This window comes from Rana temporaria, chromosome 2, assembly GCF_905171775.1.
Source record: "Rana temporaria chromosome 2, aRanTem1.1, whole genome shotgun sequence".
Classification (NCBI taxonomy): Eukaryota; Metazoa; Chordata; class Amphibia; order Anura; family Ranidae; genus Rana; species Rana temporaria.
In genome coordinates this window covers 321,500,288-321,521,364 of record NC_053490.1, presented here as the reverse complement: position 1 = coordinate 321,521,364, position 21,077 = coordinate 321,500,288, and the positions used below count along the sequence as shown (strand labels likewise).

Here is a 21,077-nt window from a genome sequence, read left to right as displayed (position 1 = left end):
GATTTGAAAGTGTCATTAAAATCTAGTTTTACAAAAAAAAAAAAAGTATATATTCTTTACTCAAAAATAACTTTTTATTGCTCAGTGTCCTCCAAATCTCCAAATTCCTTATGTTATTGCTATTGCGATTTGACTTCCTGTTAGGGTGTGGCTATATCTGCTCTTCATGGTTCACTGTAAGTAAGAGTATAGCCACCCTCTATTACTCATGCCTGGGATGGAATAGAGACCCTGGATTACCGACTATGAGATGTGTAGCATGTATAGAGCAGTGCATGTGATTATAGCCAACATGCACTGCTTATTAACAAGTGAAAGTGAGGGGAAAAGGAGAAATTTGGGAGCTTATGTCTCATAGTACAAGAAGCAGAAAAAACACAGTAAGAAACAATTATGTGAAAAATAGATTACAGTAGTGGATTATTTTTGTAAGGATATTGTATATTGTCACTTTAAAGCATCTGAAGTTTGTCGCCATGTGCATGTGCAATTTTAAGGTTTGACATGCTGGGTATTTATCTACATAGAACAACCTCATCAAATATAATTTACCATAAATCATTTTTGTGTGCCCTAAATCTCATTTAGGTGTATCCTCTACTGAAATGTTAATAAACTGTTGCTATAATATCGCATGGCAAAAACAAAATGGAATATCACCATTTTATTCTCCAGGGTCTCGACTTTCATAAAATATGCAGTTCTAAAATGATTTTTTAAACATGTGTATAAAAAACACAAAAAACTACTGTGGCAGCTAGAGGGTCAAAAGTGTACATGACAAGAAATAAATAGTTGTTTCTTGAATAATATATATATATATATATATATATATATATATATATATATATATATATATATATATATATATATATATATATATATATATATATATATATATATATATATATATATATATATATATATATATATATATATATATATACCAGTATATGGTATCAACCTACATCTTCAAAGATATCCTTGCATCTTTATATGCATTGGCCTCAATGTAAAACATTGTTTAAATGAATACATGAACACATAATCTGTATTCATTTTGTACTTGTCTGACTTCTGAAAGTAAATTTGAAATGGCTGCCATGCAGTTAACACAATTTGCCCTTCTTCCTTTTTTCTCATTGCATTTTATTGAATGAACCCAACTATGTAATTATTAAAAATTTAAGTAACTATTTCCTGAAACAAACATAAAATATACCCAATTCTGCTCATTCTTTTCAAAAAGCTCAAACGGTTTTTAGATTTGATGAATTCCACTAAAACGATGTACTTTATAAAAGCTGATAAACTTGTATGCCCTTTTACAATGTAGTTAAATGATTCAATGTTTAACATTCACAAATCTATATGCTGTTCAACTTTATAGCAAAATCTTTTCCAGACTTCTCAGAGACCGCACTGATTATTTAAATGAATATGCCAGCATCCTGTGGATTGGTAAAATATGAGACACATTTAAAAGCATTTGACGATAGTAATTTTAATGGGTACAGTAACATGGTTTTTCAAACTTACGAGCAGATAGAAACATTCACAATGGCATAAAATGCTCAAACCATTTCTTTGGCCATTTTTCAAAAGAATGCAAATTGTAGGGAAATATATCCCCGTATTAAATCATTAGGAGGTCATGCCTGAGACACTTGTGCCCATAGTTCCATAAAAAAAAAATCAAAGAAAAGACACTTAAGAAAAGCAAGCAGTCAATCAACAAATAAAAATTAATTGGCTGCTACAAACAACAAATTCCTTGATAAAATCATGCTAAATTACATTTGAGTTGTCTTTTTTACCAGTCGTGTCATTTCAAACCAATTAACCTCCCTGGCGGTATGATTCTTTCAGAAAAAAGATGCTGAAAGCAGTACCATTATTTGCAAGGACATTTGGCGTTTTATACTGTAGGCCTGTAATTCTTAGGAATAACTCACTTAAATCTGACCAAACAAGAGTCTAATAGGCATCCCGGGTATGACATTTTTTTAAAAACAAAATGATAAATTATAATATAATAAATAATTATAAATAATTATAACAAATAATAATATAATTCTAATAAAAATTATTCAATAATGTAATCAACTCAAAAATCACTGAAATGTGCTCAGTTGCAGAATTTTTGCTGTCATTATTTTTTTTTTTTATGACGAATTTTCCCACAAATCGCTATCGCACAATTCTGCAAGTGATTATAATTTATTATCGCTGTTTTCTAGCTGATCTAAAACCATTTTTGACATAAAGGGACACTTTTGGTTGCTATGGACAATCTACAGTTTGCAGGGAGAAAGAACCGTTTTTATTATATAAAAGAACATGTAGGACACTGGGCAGACCACTAGGGACAAGGGGTGTGTGTTTTTTTTACATACAGTACTGTAATCTATAAGATTACAGTATACTGTGTGTATAGTGTTTGTTTACGTTTTTGAATTTGGCGCCGTTCTCCGCTCCCATGCGACGTAACGTCGCAGGGAACGGAGATCGGCGGCACAGGAGGACACTGTGTGAATCAAGCGAGGTCCCGGTGGCATCGCTGGATCCAGGGACAAGGTAAGTAACTTTGTCTGCTGCTGCAGCGAGGCAAGCCCGAGTATGACTCGGGGTTACCGCTTTTGGTATGAAAATCTCACCCCGAGTCAGACTCGGAAATACCGCTAGGAGGGTTAAGATATTCCATGCTATTTATAAAAATGTTATATTGGACATTATAACCCTTTGCTTTAACCCTTTAACAATTTGAGCCATTTTTTATTAATTGTTTAGCTTGTTTTTCACACACAAAAATGCACGTTTTGTACATAAAAAAAAACACTAAAATATTATATATTTTCTGAAATCAGAGGACCCATAGAATAAAAACATGGTAGTTACAAATTTCTATGCTACACAATATTAGCACTACTATTTATTAAATTCATAGTTTCAGTGAAAAACACATAAAAATTTATTTAAAAGGACGCCACACAAAATCTCCAAATGTTCTATGAATTATCAGGCCGTGTACACACGATCAGGGAACTCGTCGGAAAAGACACATCGTTTTCCTCGTCGAGTTCCTTGTTAGGCTTGTCAAGGGAACTCGACAAGCTTGATTTGCGTACACACTGTCAAGACAAAATCTCCTCGTTCTCAAACGCGGTGACGTACAACACATACAATGGCAGGGGAAGTTCGATTCCACTGGCACAACCCTTGGGACTGCTTTTGCTAATCTCATGTTACTGCGTGTTAAGTAAAAGTTTGGTAAGAGACGATTTGCACTTTTCAGTCTGTTACAGGGTGAAAAATGTGTTATCTTCATTACAAACGCTACTTTTGCGCGGGTTTCTTAGCATACACACACTCGCGTTTCTCGTGGAAAACCAGCCCGACAAGGAAGATGACGAGGAAATTGAGACTCCCGTCGAGGAAAAAGAGAACTTGTTCCCTTTTTTTCTCATCGAGTTCCTCAACAGTTTCCTCGATGAAAAAAACGTACACACAACCGTTTTCCTCTGCAAAAAAGCTCTCCCACCAAATTTCTTGATGGATTCTGTCGAGTTTCTCGGTCGTGTGTACGAGGCCTAAAAGGTGAGACAGAGTCCAGTAAAAAGTTACCAGACATGTCAAGACTCAGAACTGTGTGTATTTCCAGCACTTTAAAAGCCATCACTGGGAGTCATCAACTGAGAGTTAACTTTAAGTTATGGCCATTAAATCATTTCTCTTCCTTATGCCATATCTATGTAAAGGGAATTTTTTAAATGTATTTTATAATATAAATTCTTTTATTTTGCACTTTACTTTATTTTTTTGACTTCACAATGGTTTTAAGTGAACAATTTAGTTTTACTTAAAAAAAACAGGTTTGTACCTACCTGCTCTGTGCAATAGTATTTCACAGAGCTGCCCCTAACCTCCTCTTCTGGGATACATTTCTGGTGATCTTGGTTCCTCCTTGTCTGTGTGGGCTCACTCCCGAGCCAGGCTGTGTGTGCCCATAGACACACACATTGCAGATTGGCCCTGCCCCCCACTGTCTGCTTACTGGATTTGACTCACAGCAGCAGGGGCCAATGATAAGCCCCCTATGTGATAGCATTTTTGAGTAACAAGTCTTTTGGACCCCTAATGCCCCCTGTACTCAAACAATCTCTGCTGCACCCGACTCACGCAGCTGAAAACTGATAGCTCCTCACCCAGAAGTGCACATAACGGAACACTTCTGGGTTTGTACTTCACAAGAGAAATGGAGGAATGTATATTTTTAATCATAAAGAGTGGTTCAACTCTAGTAGGGAAGGGTGGAAATTGCCAACATCCCAGTGGTACATAAAAAAATACAAGAGAAACCCTCTGACGGGACTTTGAAGGCAATAGCTCCACCCAATTGAGTATGCAAAAACAGTAAATTTATCAAGAAAATTTATTTTTGGTAATAGTGTATGCCTTAAAGGGTCACTAAAAGAAAAACTTTTTAGCTGAAATGACTGTTTACAGGGTATAGAGACATAATAGTTAACTGATTCCCTTTAAAAATTATTAAAAATAGATAAAAACCAATCATATAATGTACCTACAGTTTAGTTTAGTTTTTGCTGTTGTTTCCTGGTTCTCTGATGTACAGAGACAAAGAGCCAATAGAGGGCAGTGATGCTTTGTAAAACAAAACTGGATTGGTGCTGACACACAGTAATCACACCTCCTTGATTAGTCACCACCATTAGTCACCACAGTGAGAAATCTCCCAGTACTGTGGTGATCAGGAAACAGACAACCAGGAAGTGTCCAGAACAGAGAGGAATTACAGCAACATCAAAGCAAAAACGAACAATGAGGACATGAAACCAGGACTGCAGTAAGGTAAAGGAAGCTATTTAGCTTAAAAAAAAATCATTTAGTGACCCTTTAATGTGACCTCAACATCATTGGTTATTTCTTGCACCCTTTGTCCATATTCAGATAACGTTAACAATGTAATGCTTTTACGATAAATCGTCTTGTACCTTTCCTGTACTGTATGTTTACTGAGAAATAAATAATTAAAAAAAAGAATACTAAAACTCTTAAAAATGTTCATATTATGCGTATCATTCATAATGAAATGGAGATAACTGATAAGCATGGTGTTTCTAAATGCATCCACAAGTATTTTCTGAAAATATATTAACAAAGCCAGCAGTCAGTTTACCAGCAAAGGACCATAAGTCAATTATAAGTCTATTCATAGGCATTTTTGCTTGGCTAGGTCATAGTTCAAGTAATTTTCCATCAAATAAGATGCATTTTCTAAAATCAATATGACTTTCTAATGCCATTACAAAAGATAACACAAGTCATAAAGCTTCCAATTAAGGAGTCTTTAGACTACAAATAACAATTTTAGACTGGTGTAGAAGTCACAAACAGCAAATAATTTTCCTTACAATCTTTATCCTATTCAATAAACCAAGCTTGTAGTGCAGAAAAATGCTAATTGAATAGGGATAGTGTTTGACAGTTCCAAAATAACATATTTGGTATAAAAGGACAGCGTTTTATCCATTTAAGTGTTCCTTAAAATAGAATTAAAAGCAATATCCATACAGCTAACATAAATATGTGAGTTTTTATTTATATTTACCGTATTTATCGGCGTATAACACGCACAGGCGTATAACATGCACCCTAACTTTAAGAGGGAAGTCTTAGGAAAAACACTTTCCACACCCCCCTGCGTATACCGTAACACGCAGGCACAGTTCACACTCTATTTTCAGGGTAAAAAAGTGAGTGTTATACGCCAATAAATACAGTATATTATATTAGCTTTGTGTGGTCCCCTGCACACTAGGACTTGGAGTTGACAGCAATGTGAGCCAAACAGGTTTTAGGGCTTTACATACTGTTGTAAGTCTAAATGTGCAGGGCAAGGACTCAAAGAGTGCAAGTAATATACTCACTGGGCCATAAGGCTCCTAATAGAATGAAAGGTATATGTCACATTAGCAGATTGTCCAATCCATCCAAATAATTATAAAATGCTTTAATAACGTTCAGGAAATAAAATTAAGGAAGTCCATTCAGCCCTGTACACATAGATGTGGCCTCCTGAAAGTGGGTCTTTACTAGGGGTGCGCATCTTCACTGGTCTCACGATTCGATGCGATTACGATTATCTGGTCAGCGATTCGATTCCGCGATGCATCATGATTACCGACAAGCTCTCACTTCCGCTTGGGCCGCCTAGGCGGCTCTTTCTCCCTACAATCTTCTGAGACACATCACAGGTCCCAGAAGATTGCCTGGCTATGCAGGACAGCGCAGTGAGACCCGGTTGTGAAGCTGCAAGCTGTCACAGCCGGATGACCACAGTAGTAATGAGGGCGCCGTGGACAGAAAGTCTTTTTATTAAAAGTCAAAAGATACACTTTTTTTGTAGCTGCTGACTTTTAATAAAACAAAAAAATTTAAAATAAAAATAACTTCACTCCCTGAAAGTGGAGTTCCACCCAAAAGTGGAACTTCCGCTTTAAGCACTCCTCACCCCCTGACATGCCACATATGGCATGTTATTTTTTTGGGGGGGGGTTGTCCTCTTTTTAGTGGGACTTCCTGTCCCGGCTGCCTAGGTGACTCCTCCTCTCGCCCTAGGTGAAACAAAAATGCATTTGGATGAAAACGAATGCACATGTCTAGTAATTAATACATTATATATATTTTTTTTCAAACATAACTAGTGTAACTAATCAATTTGACTTGGTATCAGGCTCTTGCAATCCCTTATCACTGCACTCAGGCTAGGAAGGGGATAGGCAGGACTGGGAGCCAATCAGATATGCTTCTTAAAAATGTGTTGACAAGGAACATACTAATATGAGGTTGCAAAAAATGAGCAAAAGGAACAGAAATATGACTTTATAAATCTGTTGCTGCTACCCTGAAGTCAAAAGGCTGATGTGGTGAGAGGACATCACTGTATTCCATAACTGTAATTGGCGCCAGCCTTCAGGCTTTTCTGTGCAAGGGGGCTTTGTAAATCTCAGGACTGAATGAACAGAAATGCAAAACCTTTGGCCAGTAAAACTCATAGTTATTTCATCTTTGTATGCAGTTGTCTGCCTGGAGCAGTTTTAATGCTATATACTTGTTCCAGGTCAGGTTGGAGGAGGTCAGAAGTATTTCACAAATTTCCTTAAAACTGCATTGTGTTTACAATTGTTCTGTGGTTTAAAGATATTTGAAATAAAACAACTCAGTTTTTTTCATATTAGAATTATTCATTTACGTTCCCATGCAAGGATAAAGGTACAGCCACCCTCAGACAATGAAATAAGCCTAGGGGGCTTTAGTTTTATATCTCTGTTCATTCTCATTAGTCTCAGGGAATTTTCTTAAGCTCCTTGCCTGTAAAAGTATTACTGTTAAATGAATTTTCTAATGTAGGAAATATGCCTTTTTGTCATCCATCTATCCGGTCATTTTAAACAAAGGAAATCTACATTGCTCGACCAAAACTCCATGTCTTTTCAATTATGTTTCAAAATAATGTTCATGACTGCATTTTCATAAAGATAATTAAATGTAGCTAGAACAAAACATTTGCTGCTTCTTTTCTGTAATATGTGCTTACAGGATATTTCAGAATAAAGGTACAACTGACTAGGCCTATCACACCAAGGTAAATTATTTTTTAATTTGCATTTGCCTTTATTGGCTGTTTAAAGTAAAAATCAGTTTTCCATTTTAAAAGCCTTTTCCCTGTGAGTAAGTTTCAGTGGTTGGAGTGTAACACATCGGGGTCCAGGCTGAGACTGCCACTTGTCTACACACAGCAGGTCTTGTTATGATGTGCGGCTCCCGGGATCTTCTGCTCTTATCTGTCATTTTAAAAGCATTTTCAGTGCTACTTACCATCCACAACCCAGCACTGCCTTTGGCATGAGACCATTCACAATTTTTAGTTTTACCCCAAGATTAGCCACAGTAGTACATGCAACTAATCAGGAGGGTGAGCTTCTCTTTCTTTCAGACTGCAGTTAATCAGAGCGGCACTTTTATCTGCCCCATCTTATTTTAACTTGGCATAGCTACAAGCTTACTACCAGAGAAATGCTTGTTACCAGCTAGCTGTCATGCTGAACTTTGGCTTGTATTCTGAATTTCCCTGTCTGTTCCAGTGTATCTCTACCTGGCATGCTCCTGATCTGAGTACACCATGGACCACGGTGACTAGAGCAGGATGAACCCAGGGGCTGTGACCTGGGGTCAGCATGCAAATGAATGCAAACTCCTTTGATATGGTCCCTGATGAACACCAGTTGGCCCTTGGACTCAGTGCCCTGGGGCATCCCATGTCACCTGCTCTCTCATGGGACCATCCTAAAGCACCTTGTTTGCTGTGTTGTGTTTGCCTGTGCTAATGATTTTAGTGTATTTGTATAAAAAATATTATTTTGATAAACATTTGCACAATTGTGGGATATACAAAATCAGCAACACAATTTTTTTTTTCACTCGTCCAGTGAATACAGAAAATTTTAATTTTCAAACCGGTTAGTACAGTACAGTAAAACTATTAAAAAAACACTGTTAAACAAAGAAACTAAATTTGATGTTTTACTTGCAAATAAAATCTTTTTTTTTTTTTTTTTTTTAATAAAGTATGGGATAGAGAATCTTTAGTCTTCAACCCTGGATTATATACAGCTACCGGTTCCAATGATGAAACATTGGCAAAAAAAAAGAAAGCTGCAAAAAACATACCCCTATATAACAAGTGATAGGCAGATCATAAGAACAAATGGGAAGTATCTGTGTTGTGTATTGTACTCCATGAAATAGATTTTACTGGTAAGTCAAAAATTGTATGTTCCTAGTCTTACAGTACAGGACACAGGATCTGAAGCCTTTAAGCATAGGATATCCAAAAGGAGTCCGACTAAGGGGTGGGCAACAGGGAAAACAACTTCAACAGGGCCACATATCAAAAAGATAAGGAAGGGCTCCACAGAATCTGAAGTAGAAGACAGAATTGATTCAGACCAGACTAGATAAAACAGGATGTGTCTCACAGAGTGCATCCTAGGATGGAATTTGCTAGCCTCACACCACACAAAATAAACTTTTTCTGTGGGATGACAAAAAGTCAATTTCCTAGCCTTCAAGAGAGTAGGGATGACTGCATCTGATAAGCCTCTTTCCCTCAATACCTGGGCTTCAAAAGTCATGCCTGTATATCAGGCTGAACTAGCGTAACATGAAAAATAACCTCCTGCGCTCAGGTGTGGTGCTTAGAGGGTAAAATGGACTCACCTCTTGGCTTTATCTTGCAGGTACAGAGCACACACGTCTTGCTGCCCTCTTAGGATTGTCGGTATCCTTGCACAAACTACAAAACAACAAGAAAGAGGGCGCACAGACCTAGTGCATTATCATAACTAAATCTTTATTAAGAAAGTAAAACAACAATCGGGTATTCACATGTTTGACACAAGCATGTCTAGAGACAAAGATGAGACCGCCTTCAATACACTATACTCAGCTGAAAGCATAGGAAGACCTCTAAACGTCCATAGATGGTCAACAGGGCGTCCAGGGTCAGGCCATTTTCCTCAGAGCAAAACTCATGGATCATACACCAACTATTTATATACCATATTGTGTCATCAGCCATACCCCAATGTCCCTCTCCCAGCTGGGAAGAGGTGGGGGAGGAGGAGGGTGGACTATGGAGGGGATGAAAAAGAAAAGGAGGATGGAGTACCAAATCACGTGGACACCATAACAATAACAATATCAATATCGCTAAGGTAAAACTTTGAATGCCTTATGCAGTGAATCATTGCAAAGGAGTAATGTTATATATACAGGTCATATCTTTATTAATAATAATTATTTAAAAAGATAAACCTCATGGTGGCCATTACCTTCAACCCAGCCAAATGTGCTCTGGTTGCATGTGGTTAAATGGCTCCTGGCATGCTGCTGCAACACTGTAAGCAGATGAATGACATGCTGACAGTCCAGCCCTGTTGGCGCCGCTCCGCAGAGCTGAAGCCAGGAGAAGCAGTGCCACCCAGTGGCCGGTCGGTGGTATTGCAGCTCTGAATACAATGAAAAAGAGAAGAGGCACAAACTATTGGCTCCACGTGGGACCCTGTTCCTGGTCTGCACACTAAAAATAATAACAATAATAATAATAAATTAATTAATTAATTAATACATTTAGGCTGAACTGATCCCACTAAGTCACTATTGCAGCCACTACGAAGATCCAAGGGAATTGGTGACAAATCTGTCCAGTTTGTTGTTGAATCTGATGTCACAATTATCCAGTATCCTCCATCTGCATCAAAGGGCTTAAAGCACCTCCAGGTGTAGAGCCTATTTCCTTGGATTCCGACAATGACAACTGAAAAAGTCTGCCTGACAATTTACCATGCCTGAGATGTGAATATGGAATGGATGGGAATGTGAAGTTCTGCCCATGAGTGGATCTACTTCTTTTTGAGTGGCATAACATCTGGTGATTCCTTGATGGTTGATGTATTTCATGGAGAATGCATGTCTGATGGAGGAACAACAAACTTGCCCTGAATTCCAGGATCTTGATTTGAAAAAGCCTTACTTACATCATCCAATGACCAAGTTCCTTGCATGGAGAGATCATCAAGCCCCACAGGCAGGCATCCATCATGAGAATGCCCCATCTTTAGAGGAAAGGTTTCCCCTGACTCCAGTGTCGGGTTGGAAACTCACCATGCCAGGGAGATTCTGACTTTGCAGGTCAGTTGCATGGGGTGGCCCAAAGGGCCAAGTCTGTTTATCCCACAGTGCCAAAATGTTGAGTTACAATCGGCATATAGCATTGCCTCTAAGGAGGCTACCATCAGGCCAAAGTTTCTCATGCAGGAACAAATTGAGGGTCAGCACTGGGAGAGAAAGGGAGTTTTCCCTGGACAGAAGGATACTGGACAGGACTGTATCCAATATCAGGTACTCTAAATAGTGAGTTGGTTCCAGTGATGACTTCCAAAATTTGAAGACCCAATTGAATCTGTGCAGTCTGCTCTGTCCCCTGGATATTGGGGAAGTGGGGAAAGCACCTTTATAAAAAAACTGATGGGGGGGATAAGGGGGGACATGAACAAGACAAAAAGAACAGTGTTAAATTGGTAATGTTGATTATCCACCGCAATAAGCAGATGGTGTTGATGAGGTGGAAAGATGGCAATGTGCAAGTAAGCTTCCCAGCTGTCTACTGACTGATACCAGAAAATACCCCGGGAGACAATGACCGACCTGACAAAAAACTTTAATGAAAAAATTAAATTTCACTTACATGTTGTGCTACATGTAAAATGTATAGGAGGGAGGTGATTTCTTTTTTTTCAAACAAATAAGTGTGAGGGCTAGATTCACATAGATCAGCGGATCTTTAGATCCACATGACCTATGTGATTTAAGATCCGCTGTCGCAAGTTTGAGAGGCAAGTGGGTAATTCACAAAACACTTACCTCCAAACTTGCGGCGGCGGATCGTAAATCCCCCGGCGGAATTCAAATTCCGCGGCTAGGGGGAGTGTACTATTTAAATGCGCATGCGCCGTCTGCGATTTTCCCGGCGCGCATTGCTCCCACTTACATCGCTAGGACGTCAGTGGTTTCTGCGTGAGCGTAACTTGCGACGAGCGGGTTAGAGAATCGGCGTACACAAACGACATAAAAAAAAACGACGTGGGAACGACGGCTATACTTAACATTGGCTGCGCCTCATAGAAGCAGGGGTAAGTATACGCCGGGAAAACCGCTACGTAAACGTCGTAACAACACTGCGTCGGGCCTGCGTACATTCGAGAATTGGCGTATCTCGCTGATTTACATATTTCTCAACGTAAATCAGCGAGAACGCCCCCCCGCAGCCATTTTTAAATTGCAGTTAAGATCCGACGGTGTAACACAGTTACACCCGTCGGATCTTAGGCATATCTATGTGTAACTGATTCTATGAATCAGTCGCATAGATACGACGGGCCTAAGTCAGAGATACGACGTATCTCTTTGTGAATCTGGCCCTATGTATGCAACCGTTCTAGGGTGTACCAGTTCTCCACTGGCAATTCTAGTGGCAGCAGTTGAAGTAATGTTAAAGTGTGCACAGCATACTTACATATTTTGAAAACTTTCCTTTGATTTACCATGTGCAATCTATAACATCTCCATTCCCTTCACTGTCACTCAAATCATGCCATTTTTTCAGATGTTTTTTCCAGCATGTTACCTATCTTGAGAGCATACACTACCACAGGTTGCAGGAAATAAATTTGCATGATTCTTCCAACAACACAGACAATGCTGACAGGAGAATCCCTCCTGCCACGCAATTGGGAGAAGACAGTGATTATCGCTAGAGTCTATAGCAGCCACTAGCGATAATTGCAAGATAATCTGGCAGACTGGTTGTACCCAAGTTGATCAATAGATCAGCTTGGTACATTCAGCCTGCCCATTAAGGGTTACATTTGAACCATGAATGGCCGGCCTAAGAAAACAATGCTATTAGAAAGGCAAAGATGTTTTTTGCCAAAGGAGATATACAAAGTCTCTTTTACCGCAAAACTCTGGCAATTAGCATATTTTTTTTGCTTCTGCCCTATTATTAACAAATTAACGCCTTGATATCTCTAACTAGTCCTAAATATTTCCCTCCTTGTTTGTTCAATATAATATATATGATTCACAAGTGTATATTAAGTCATAACGTAGTTATTGCTCATTAGGCTCATAGCTCAAATGTAAGAACAGCTCTGGAGTTCATCTAGCTAACATACTGTATACATAATATCTTCATGGTACATAGCACCATTTACTTTACTGCATGATCTGATTATTTCTTTTATCACCTCAGTGCTGACACGAAACCTTAAACAAAAATCACAACCAGCTCATTATTTAATATCCTAAATATTGTATTAGACCTATCATTCAGGTAAATAGCAATAGGGTGAAGGATAAGTCTTATGACAAAGATTTTACTGAAGCTAATTTCATAAAAAAAACTATGCTGCTCTAAACCTTTATAGACAAAATATACAGTAAAGCATGACCATAACAGACATGCTATTGCAATACAAAATAACTATAAGGCTAAGTAATTATATAAAGAGTGAATATGTCCAAGTAAAAAGTCCACGATTAAAAAAGTGCTTGTGCAGATGTAAAAAACTAGGTGCCCCACTTCTTAGTGCCTCCAGTGTTCCCATACATACACTCACCAAAAGTTGTTGACCTACTATTGATAGTCAGGTCAGTAGTGCTTGTGTTTGGGTATATACCTATAGTCTCCAATGGCTTGTTCCTATAGGTCCTTCTCAGATGGTGTACTGTCATACATGCAAATAAATGCCATGGAGGATTTCATAGTGTAAAACCATATGATTTTATTAAAACACACAGGAATATTGTAAAAGAAAAAATCACACTCCAATTTGTAGGTGCCTATGAGAACCAGAACTTGGTATGTATGGCTTGCATAGGGTGACTGTGCATGTACAGAAAACCAGTGTGTGCTCCAACAGGGGGATATGACGTTGCCGGAAATGACGCCAGCACATAGACTTCAGCACATAGACCACATGGGACTTTTTACTTGGACTTATTCACTGTTTATATGATTACTTGCACACCCATGCACACTTATAAAAAACGTACAACCTTATAAAAACTCCTGTAGCTTTGCAGTGAGTTGTTCAGAGTAATTTAGCGTTAGCGTTTTTAAGTTTTTTTTTTTCTTCAATTGTTTTAAAAATGTTAAACGCTGGTGAGTAATTTTTTTGAGTGTTTATCTGTGTTTTTAGGTGCTTTTTGACGTTTTAAACCTGAAAAACTCCTCTCAGAGCCCAGTATTTTTATTTTATTTTTTACAGACAAAAAAACGTCCCAGACAAAAACAGTTGATAACAGCCTATGTGTGCATGGACACATAGGATAACATGCTGGAGAGTTTATTGACTGTAGAAAAAAAACGTCTGAAGCCAAAAACAGCAGCTATAAAAACATCCAAAAACGTTCAGTGTGCATGAGGCCTTTTATTTTGTACTGCTATAGCATGTCTGTTATGGTTATGCTTTATATTTTGTCTATGAAGGCTTAGAGCAGTGCAGTTTATTTATGAAATTAGCTTTTGTACTCAGTGTTTTGATTAAATAGCATTTGTTTTAATCTGCAGCAGCTAAATTCACAGGAATTATTTATTTACACATTTTATGGACTTAAACTTTAACTTTAAAAATATTTCCTGGGTGCTAGATCTTTTTAGTTTTTTAAAGATTATACTGATAGCAGGGGCGGACTGACCATTGAGGCACTCGGGCACTGCCCAAGGGCCCCATGCCACTAGGGGGCCCCATCAGGGTTTCCAGGCTCAGTAAAACCAGGGACAGTATGTAAAAATCTGTGTTTTTTTACATCTGTCCCTGATATGTCCGAAACCGCATTGCTTTTGATGTGAAAATCCCGAGATTTTAGCTGCCCTGACTCTGCACTGCCTCCTGGCATGGTGGCCATCTGTAAGCCCGGGGACCCCATAATCTTCTATTGCCCGGGGGCCCCATGAGTTGTCAGTCTGCCCTAGACTGATAGTGATAGGTGTCATCTCATCTGCATACAATTGGAATTGTCATAATATAAATGCCAGAAAATTAAAACCTTCTACTGTAAACTGCTAATGAGGCTACCTCATACAACCATACACATATACAGTAAATGTAATCACTTTCAAAGTATGTATTACTTTTTTTACAGACATTTTCCCTTTAAATAATACATACTGCTTTAGTGATGTTATCAAACCACTATTTAAACAACAAATCTTTTGTACATTTTTTTTACTAAGCTTTTTTCCAGGTTACTATACTATTACTTTCTAATGTGTCATCCTGTGGGACAGCCTCATTATTTTGCCAGGGGGGAATTTCAACTTTTTCTTTAAACAAAATGTTTGCATTCTGTATATCTTGATAATCCATTAATATTTTATATAGAATGTACAGCTATACACAAGTATTTTTAAAGTGCAATCCATGTAGGTCAGAAGGAAAAAACAATCTTTCAAGAATGTACAGTAGGCATCTCAGTGATTGCTATATTTTCTATTTCAAAACTTGTACTTGGACATTTATGACCAAGATAATGGAAGTGCACCATTTCCTTCCCTCTGAAAAAGTGCCTCTCAGGCATGCTACATATTAAGGCAATGGCTCCAACATCCACCTCCTTTTACCCACATTCTGCATCTAAGTATTTTCATGTTACACTCAGGCATTTTTGTAGTATGGATCATGTGTGGATCTATAGCCTTTGAATCCTTGAATTGTGTTATGTTTAGTGTACTCTATATTTTTTTTATATATTCCTTTTCATTTTATTCACAGTTATACGTAATTTCATACATCCTGTATATATACTGTATATATATATATATATATATATATATATATATATATATATATATATATATATATATATATATATATACACAGTATCTCACAAAAGTGCGTACACCCCTCACATTTTTGTAAATGTTTCATTATATCTTTTCATGTGACGATACCAAAAAAATGTCACTTTTCTACAATGTAAAGTAGTGAGTGTCCAGCTTGTGTAACAGTGTACATTTGCTGTCCCCTTAAAATAACTCAACACAAAGCCATTAATGTCTAAACCACTGGCAACAAAAGTGAGTACAACCCTAAGTTAAAATATCCAAATTGGGCCTAATTAGCCATTTTCCCTCCTAGGTGTCATGTAACTCATTAGTGTTACAAGGTCTCAGGTGTGAATGGGGAGCAGGTGTGCTAAATTTGGTGTTATCACTCTCTCTCTCTCTCTCATACTGGTCACTGGAAGTTCAACATGGCACCTAATGGCAAAGAACTCTCTGAGGATCCGGAAAAAAAAAGAGTTGTTGCCTTACATAAAGATGGCCTAGGCTATACTAAGATTGCCAAGACCCTGAAACTCAGCTGTACAGAGTGAAGGGTTTAGGAGTGCATGGTGTACAGAGTGCAAGATGTAATAGTGTGCAGAGTTTGGAGATCAGAAGTGTGCAGTGTAAAGAGTGCAGGAGTGTGCTACATACAGAGTACAAAGTTAAGGCACATGTTATGTACAGGACAGTGCAGTTCAGGACTGCATTTCGTACTTGCCACTTTAAAACAAAAATGACCCCCCCCCCCCAACTCACCACCCACCCCCAAACTCTCATCCTAGACAGGACTGACATCCCTCTTCTAGCACAAGCAACCCATCATAATAAAGCCTTTTGCCCTGTCATAAATCCTTTTGTTTCTCCTCCCCTCAAATCTCTAAACCCCAACCTCAGATACAGCATGGGCTCCATGTGGGCGGGAAATGTTCTTTCACCCAGGCTCCTTCTCGTTAGGTCTGTCATAGGACATGTCAGAACTGAGGAGGAGCCAAGGGAAAGCTTCTTCCGCTCTGGGGTGACATGTGGCAGCTGGTGTGGGAGATGTTGTGGGTGGCAGCAATTGCAGCAGGGCATGCACTAGCAATGTTATTGGGGCCCCTCCCGTACATTACACCAGCTGCACCCAGTTCAGTGCAGCCACCTGGAAAGTTGTGCTGTCACTTCTAAATGCAGAAACCAGGCCTCTGTATTAGAAGTGACAGCAGTAAGTGGAAAGCACAGGGCTAGCGCCAGAGGTGGTGGACCTGAGTTCTGCCACATTCCAGCTGCAAAAAAGACCTGCTTTTATGCAATAGTATGCCTATTGCACTAAGCACTTTATATGATCCCAGCATTTGCTGATGAAAAAACTGATTTGATCTGGATTAGATGGAGTCCAATTTACTACATATACAAGTTAATGGGTGAAACAAGAAGGCAATGGACTCAAAATAAAATAAAGATAAAAGGCTCCAGGGGGAACAGAGCAGATGTGGGGACCTCACATCACTAGAAGAGAGCAGACTATAAGGAGTAAGTGTGTCATAATGTACAAGAATGCTGTTCATGCTTGCACATTATAGCAAATTCTGGCCATGCCCATCAATTTTATTTTAAATAGGAGCTCCAGGCTTCCCCTAAAAAATAAAGGTCAGCAGCTACAAATACAGGAGCTGCTGACTTTTATTATAAGGACACTTACCTGTCCAGGAATCCAGTGATGTCCTCACCCAAGCCAATTCTTCAATTGGCTTTGGGTGCAGGCACTGACATTGTAAATAAAGTAAACTGGCAATGAAGCCTCGCGGCTTCACTGCCGGTTTCCTACTGTGCATGCCATGCTGTACTGTGAATGGTCCTGTGTTCCTGTGATGTGTCCCAGAAGGAGGAGGGTCGAACTTCTGGCTCTGTTTGCTGTAGTGCATCTGACTGGATGTTGTTGTAATATTAATATATATGTGTAGGTATTTAAAATATTGTGTTATATGTATGGCATGACATACTGTATATGTGTTACATACAGGCATTCAAGATTACACATCAAAGGGTGTTTGCTGACCAAAGGGGTTAGTGGCCAACAAAGGGACAGCTGAAGACCCTTAGATGTGTTAATATTGTCCAAGACTACCTAGGTGTGTGAGGTATGGCCTGCCTCAAAGGGTAAATTGCTTACATACATAAGGAAGTATTTATTGATGGTAATTAGACTTGAGGGGCTATTCATTCAGGGAAACATTTGGTTGACCTGGAAGAACCCCTCCCTCCAGTGTGAGACCAGTATTTGAGACATTCAAGCTGGCATTCAGTCAGTCTTGTCACTGAGAATATATTCTCTGTATATTCTCTGATATGAAGGCACAGGTCGAGGAAGAGATTTGAATTATATACTCTGTTGGATTTTGTATCGTCTGTGGACTTTGGACTTTGTTCGTTTTTGGAAGTTAAATAAAATGCATTCTCTGGAGAGCCTGGTGTGTTGCTGCAGAACAACAAATTTATAATCATCATACTAACATCTAAATATCAATTATCTAATCGGACTCCACTCTTTTATATCACTACATTGGTGCCGTGAATCACCTGTGATACAAGATTAACACATGTAAGGGTCTTCAGCTGTCCCTTTGTTGACCACTAACCCCTTTGGTCAGCAAACACCCTTTGATGTGTAATATTGAATGCCTGTATGTAACACATATATATATATATATATCATGCTATACATATAAAACAGTATTTTAAATACCTACACATATATATTAATATTACAACAGATGTGGGAGTGGGTACCTGTCAAAACCAAGTATCCACTCCCCCTTCCTCTAAAAAGTACCAGATGTGCCAGTGGAGGGAGGGGGTGAAAACAAGCTGAACTTCCACTTTTGGGCTTGATTTTTTCGTGTAAGGTGATGATGGTTCGCCACCTATCCAAGTAGGTGGGGCTTGAATTTTACAGAACATTACAGAATAGGTCTAGTTAGGGGTAGGTAACTAACTACTACTAGCTAAGCAATTAGCAAATATATATTTTCCTTTTTTTTTACGAAATACATTCCAATATAGATGCCATCTGTATTTCTAAGGCCCCGCGTACACACGGTCGGACAAAACCGATGAGAATGGCCAGGTCTGTGGCAGAGACCTGTTCCTCTCAGAAGTGCCGAGTGATACCCTGGCTGTCAGGTCGGTGTGAGAGGCCTGTCCAGGTACACTAAACCCACTCCGGCTGGAGTGGCGACGAAAGTGAAGTGTCGTTGGAAGCAGGACTGCTTCTGTTCTATTGGGCCTGAATCTGCTAATCCTTCTCCTCACCCATTTTTGATCTATCTACCTCAACTTTTACTGTTTGCCGTGTTGGGCAGAAATAAAAGCACAAGAAAGACACCAGCTGTTTGGACATTCCATCATTGCTACTCTCATCATCTACCCCTAGACGCTCACAGAGGTAACACGCCATCCCTATTCTAAACCATATTTTGGGTAGGGTTACCATTTTGAAGATATTTATTCCTCCACCCCAAGATAAGTGTTTTGGTGCTATTCTGTTGCTATTCTGAATGTCATCCAATAATGGAAGAAAATTTGCTTTATATAATGTCTCAGTGGTTGTTGTTATCTTCACTTCTAGATACTTCAGTTCTTTTCCCCCCCAAACAAATGGAAAATCTTTTTAATAGGTGTACCTGTCTAATACCTGATATAAAAGTAACATGTATAGTTCATAAATAAACAGAAAATATATATTTGTATGCAATATGATAAGCAATAACAATTAATTGTATTCATCTTAGGCCCTATACACACGGTCGGTTTGGTCCGATGAGAATGAACCGAAGTTCATTTTCATCGGACCAAACCCACCCTGTGTATAGGCTATCGGTCTGGTTTCCTTCGGTCCAAAATTTCTAAACATGCTTCAAAACCGAACCGATGGACCGCTGCCCCATCGGACCAAACCGATGGTTAGTACAGAAAAGCATCGGTTCAAAACCCGCGCATGCTCAGAATCAAGTCGACACATGCTTGGAAGCATTGAACTTCATTTTTCTCAGCACGTTGTCGTGTTTTACGTCACCGCGTTCTGACACGATCGTTTTTTTAACTGATGGTGTGTAGGCAAGACTGATGAAAGTCAGCTTCATCGGATATCTGATGAAAAAATCCATCAGACCGTTTTCATCGGATGAACCGATCGTGTGTACAGCGCATAAGTGTCTGGCCTGTTGGTATATAACCCACGACAAAGCACATAAATGCCAACGGGAAACAGTTATGCTGGAGGGGGTGCAAAGAAATTGGGACTATGTACCACATATGGTGGACATGCCTCAAAATCAAAAAATGTTGGGTGGAGATTAGGCAATTAATAAGAGAGATAACAAATATTTTAAAGTCCCAGACGACCCATGGGGGTGCTTACTCCATGGGATCAGAATGAAAATTAAGGGTTTAAGGCACATATTATGTATTATATTGTTTGTTTTCCTATGTGAGGTTGAGACGAGAGGAGAAACTCGCTCAATGTAATGTAGTTTTATACGGAAAAATTAATAAAGAAATATATAAATATATATATATATATATATATATATATATATATATATATATATATATATATATATATATATATATATATATATATATATATATATATATATATATATATATATATCATGTATTAGACTCTTTATGGCAATACAGATGTGTACTCATAGGAGGGATGCTGAGAAGTATGCCCATTAAACCACATATTAGTAATCTGTCCATATTGTATTCCTCAAATGAAAGTACAATACAATGCATAACACTAATGTAAATTTTTCTATGTCAATGATCAACCCAGTTTGACAATCAACTAGTTATTATGTGTCAAACATAAGGCATGCTTAATAAAACCACTATATTTTAGTACTGAAGAAATATTGCTTGTCTGTTTTGATGGAAATGGTAATAAATGCTAAAAACTGATTAGGAAAAATCACGCCTCTAGTTGAATTAAGAACAATGATTGCAGTATTACACAACTGATTAACCGTGACACATCAGTCATTATTTATTTCATCTCATTTAATTGCACCTTGTCCTGGAGGACATCTTGTAAGCCCACAAGAAGAACACAGACACGTCTCTTTATGATGAATGTGTCTATGAATCAAACACACCGTGAAGTTGCTGAATTTCTTTGAGATAAATGTGTTCCAGGATCTAGTAGGACAAACGAGGAAATGAATATGTACCACCGTTTAAAATGAATATCATGATGTCACTGTAAAATATGCATTAGCCTATCAAATGTTTATTTTGGCTATCATTATAAGCTGCGTTTAATGAATTTGTAAACGCTACAAACTAACTACTTTGGTAGCCATTTTTTTTCCATTTAGTACCCTAAAATACAGCGTTTAAGGTGTTGTGTTATGTCTAATTAATAAGTGCACACAATACCTGTTCATTCCTCAAAAAAATCTTGGCAGCAGGTTCTCTTTCTGTTGTGTGCTTTTATCAGGCAGATAAATATCCCAGATATGTCAGACAACAATAGAAGACTTATGGCCGTACACGATCCGAATAACAGATCGTACGACTTTTTTTGCTTAATAGTCACAAGTAGAAATGGAATAGG

General features: G+C 38.4%; 1 protein-coding gene across 2 annotated transcripts in view; it reads right to left on the bottom strand.

The window, feature by feature from the left end:
• The window catches only part of TAFA3 (TAFA chemokine like family member 3), a 558,411-nt gene that overhangs the window by 23,078 nt on the left and 514,256 nt on the right, over positions 1-21,077 (bottom strand). Inside the window, exon 5 of one of the 2 annotated variants that reach the window (XM_040337473.1) lies at positions 9,301-9,376. The exons of the other annotated variant lie outside the window; for it this stretch is intronic. Within the exon in view, the coding sequence (XP_040193407.1) occupies positions 9,350-9,376 (27 nt within the window). The 3' untranslated portion in view covers positions 9,301-9,349. The remainder of the gene's footprint in view (positions 1-9,300; positions 9,377-21,077) is intronic. 2 annotated transcript variants of the gene reach the window in all.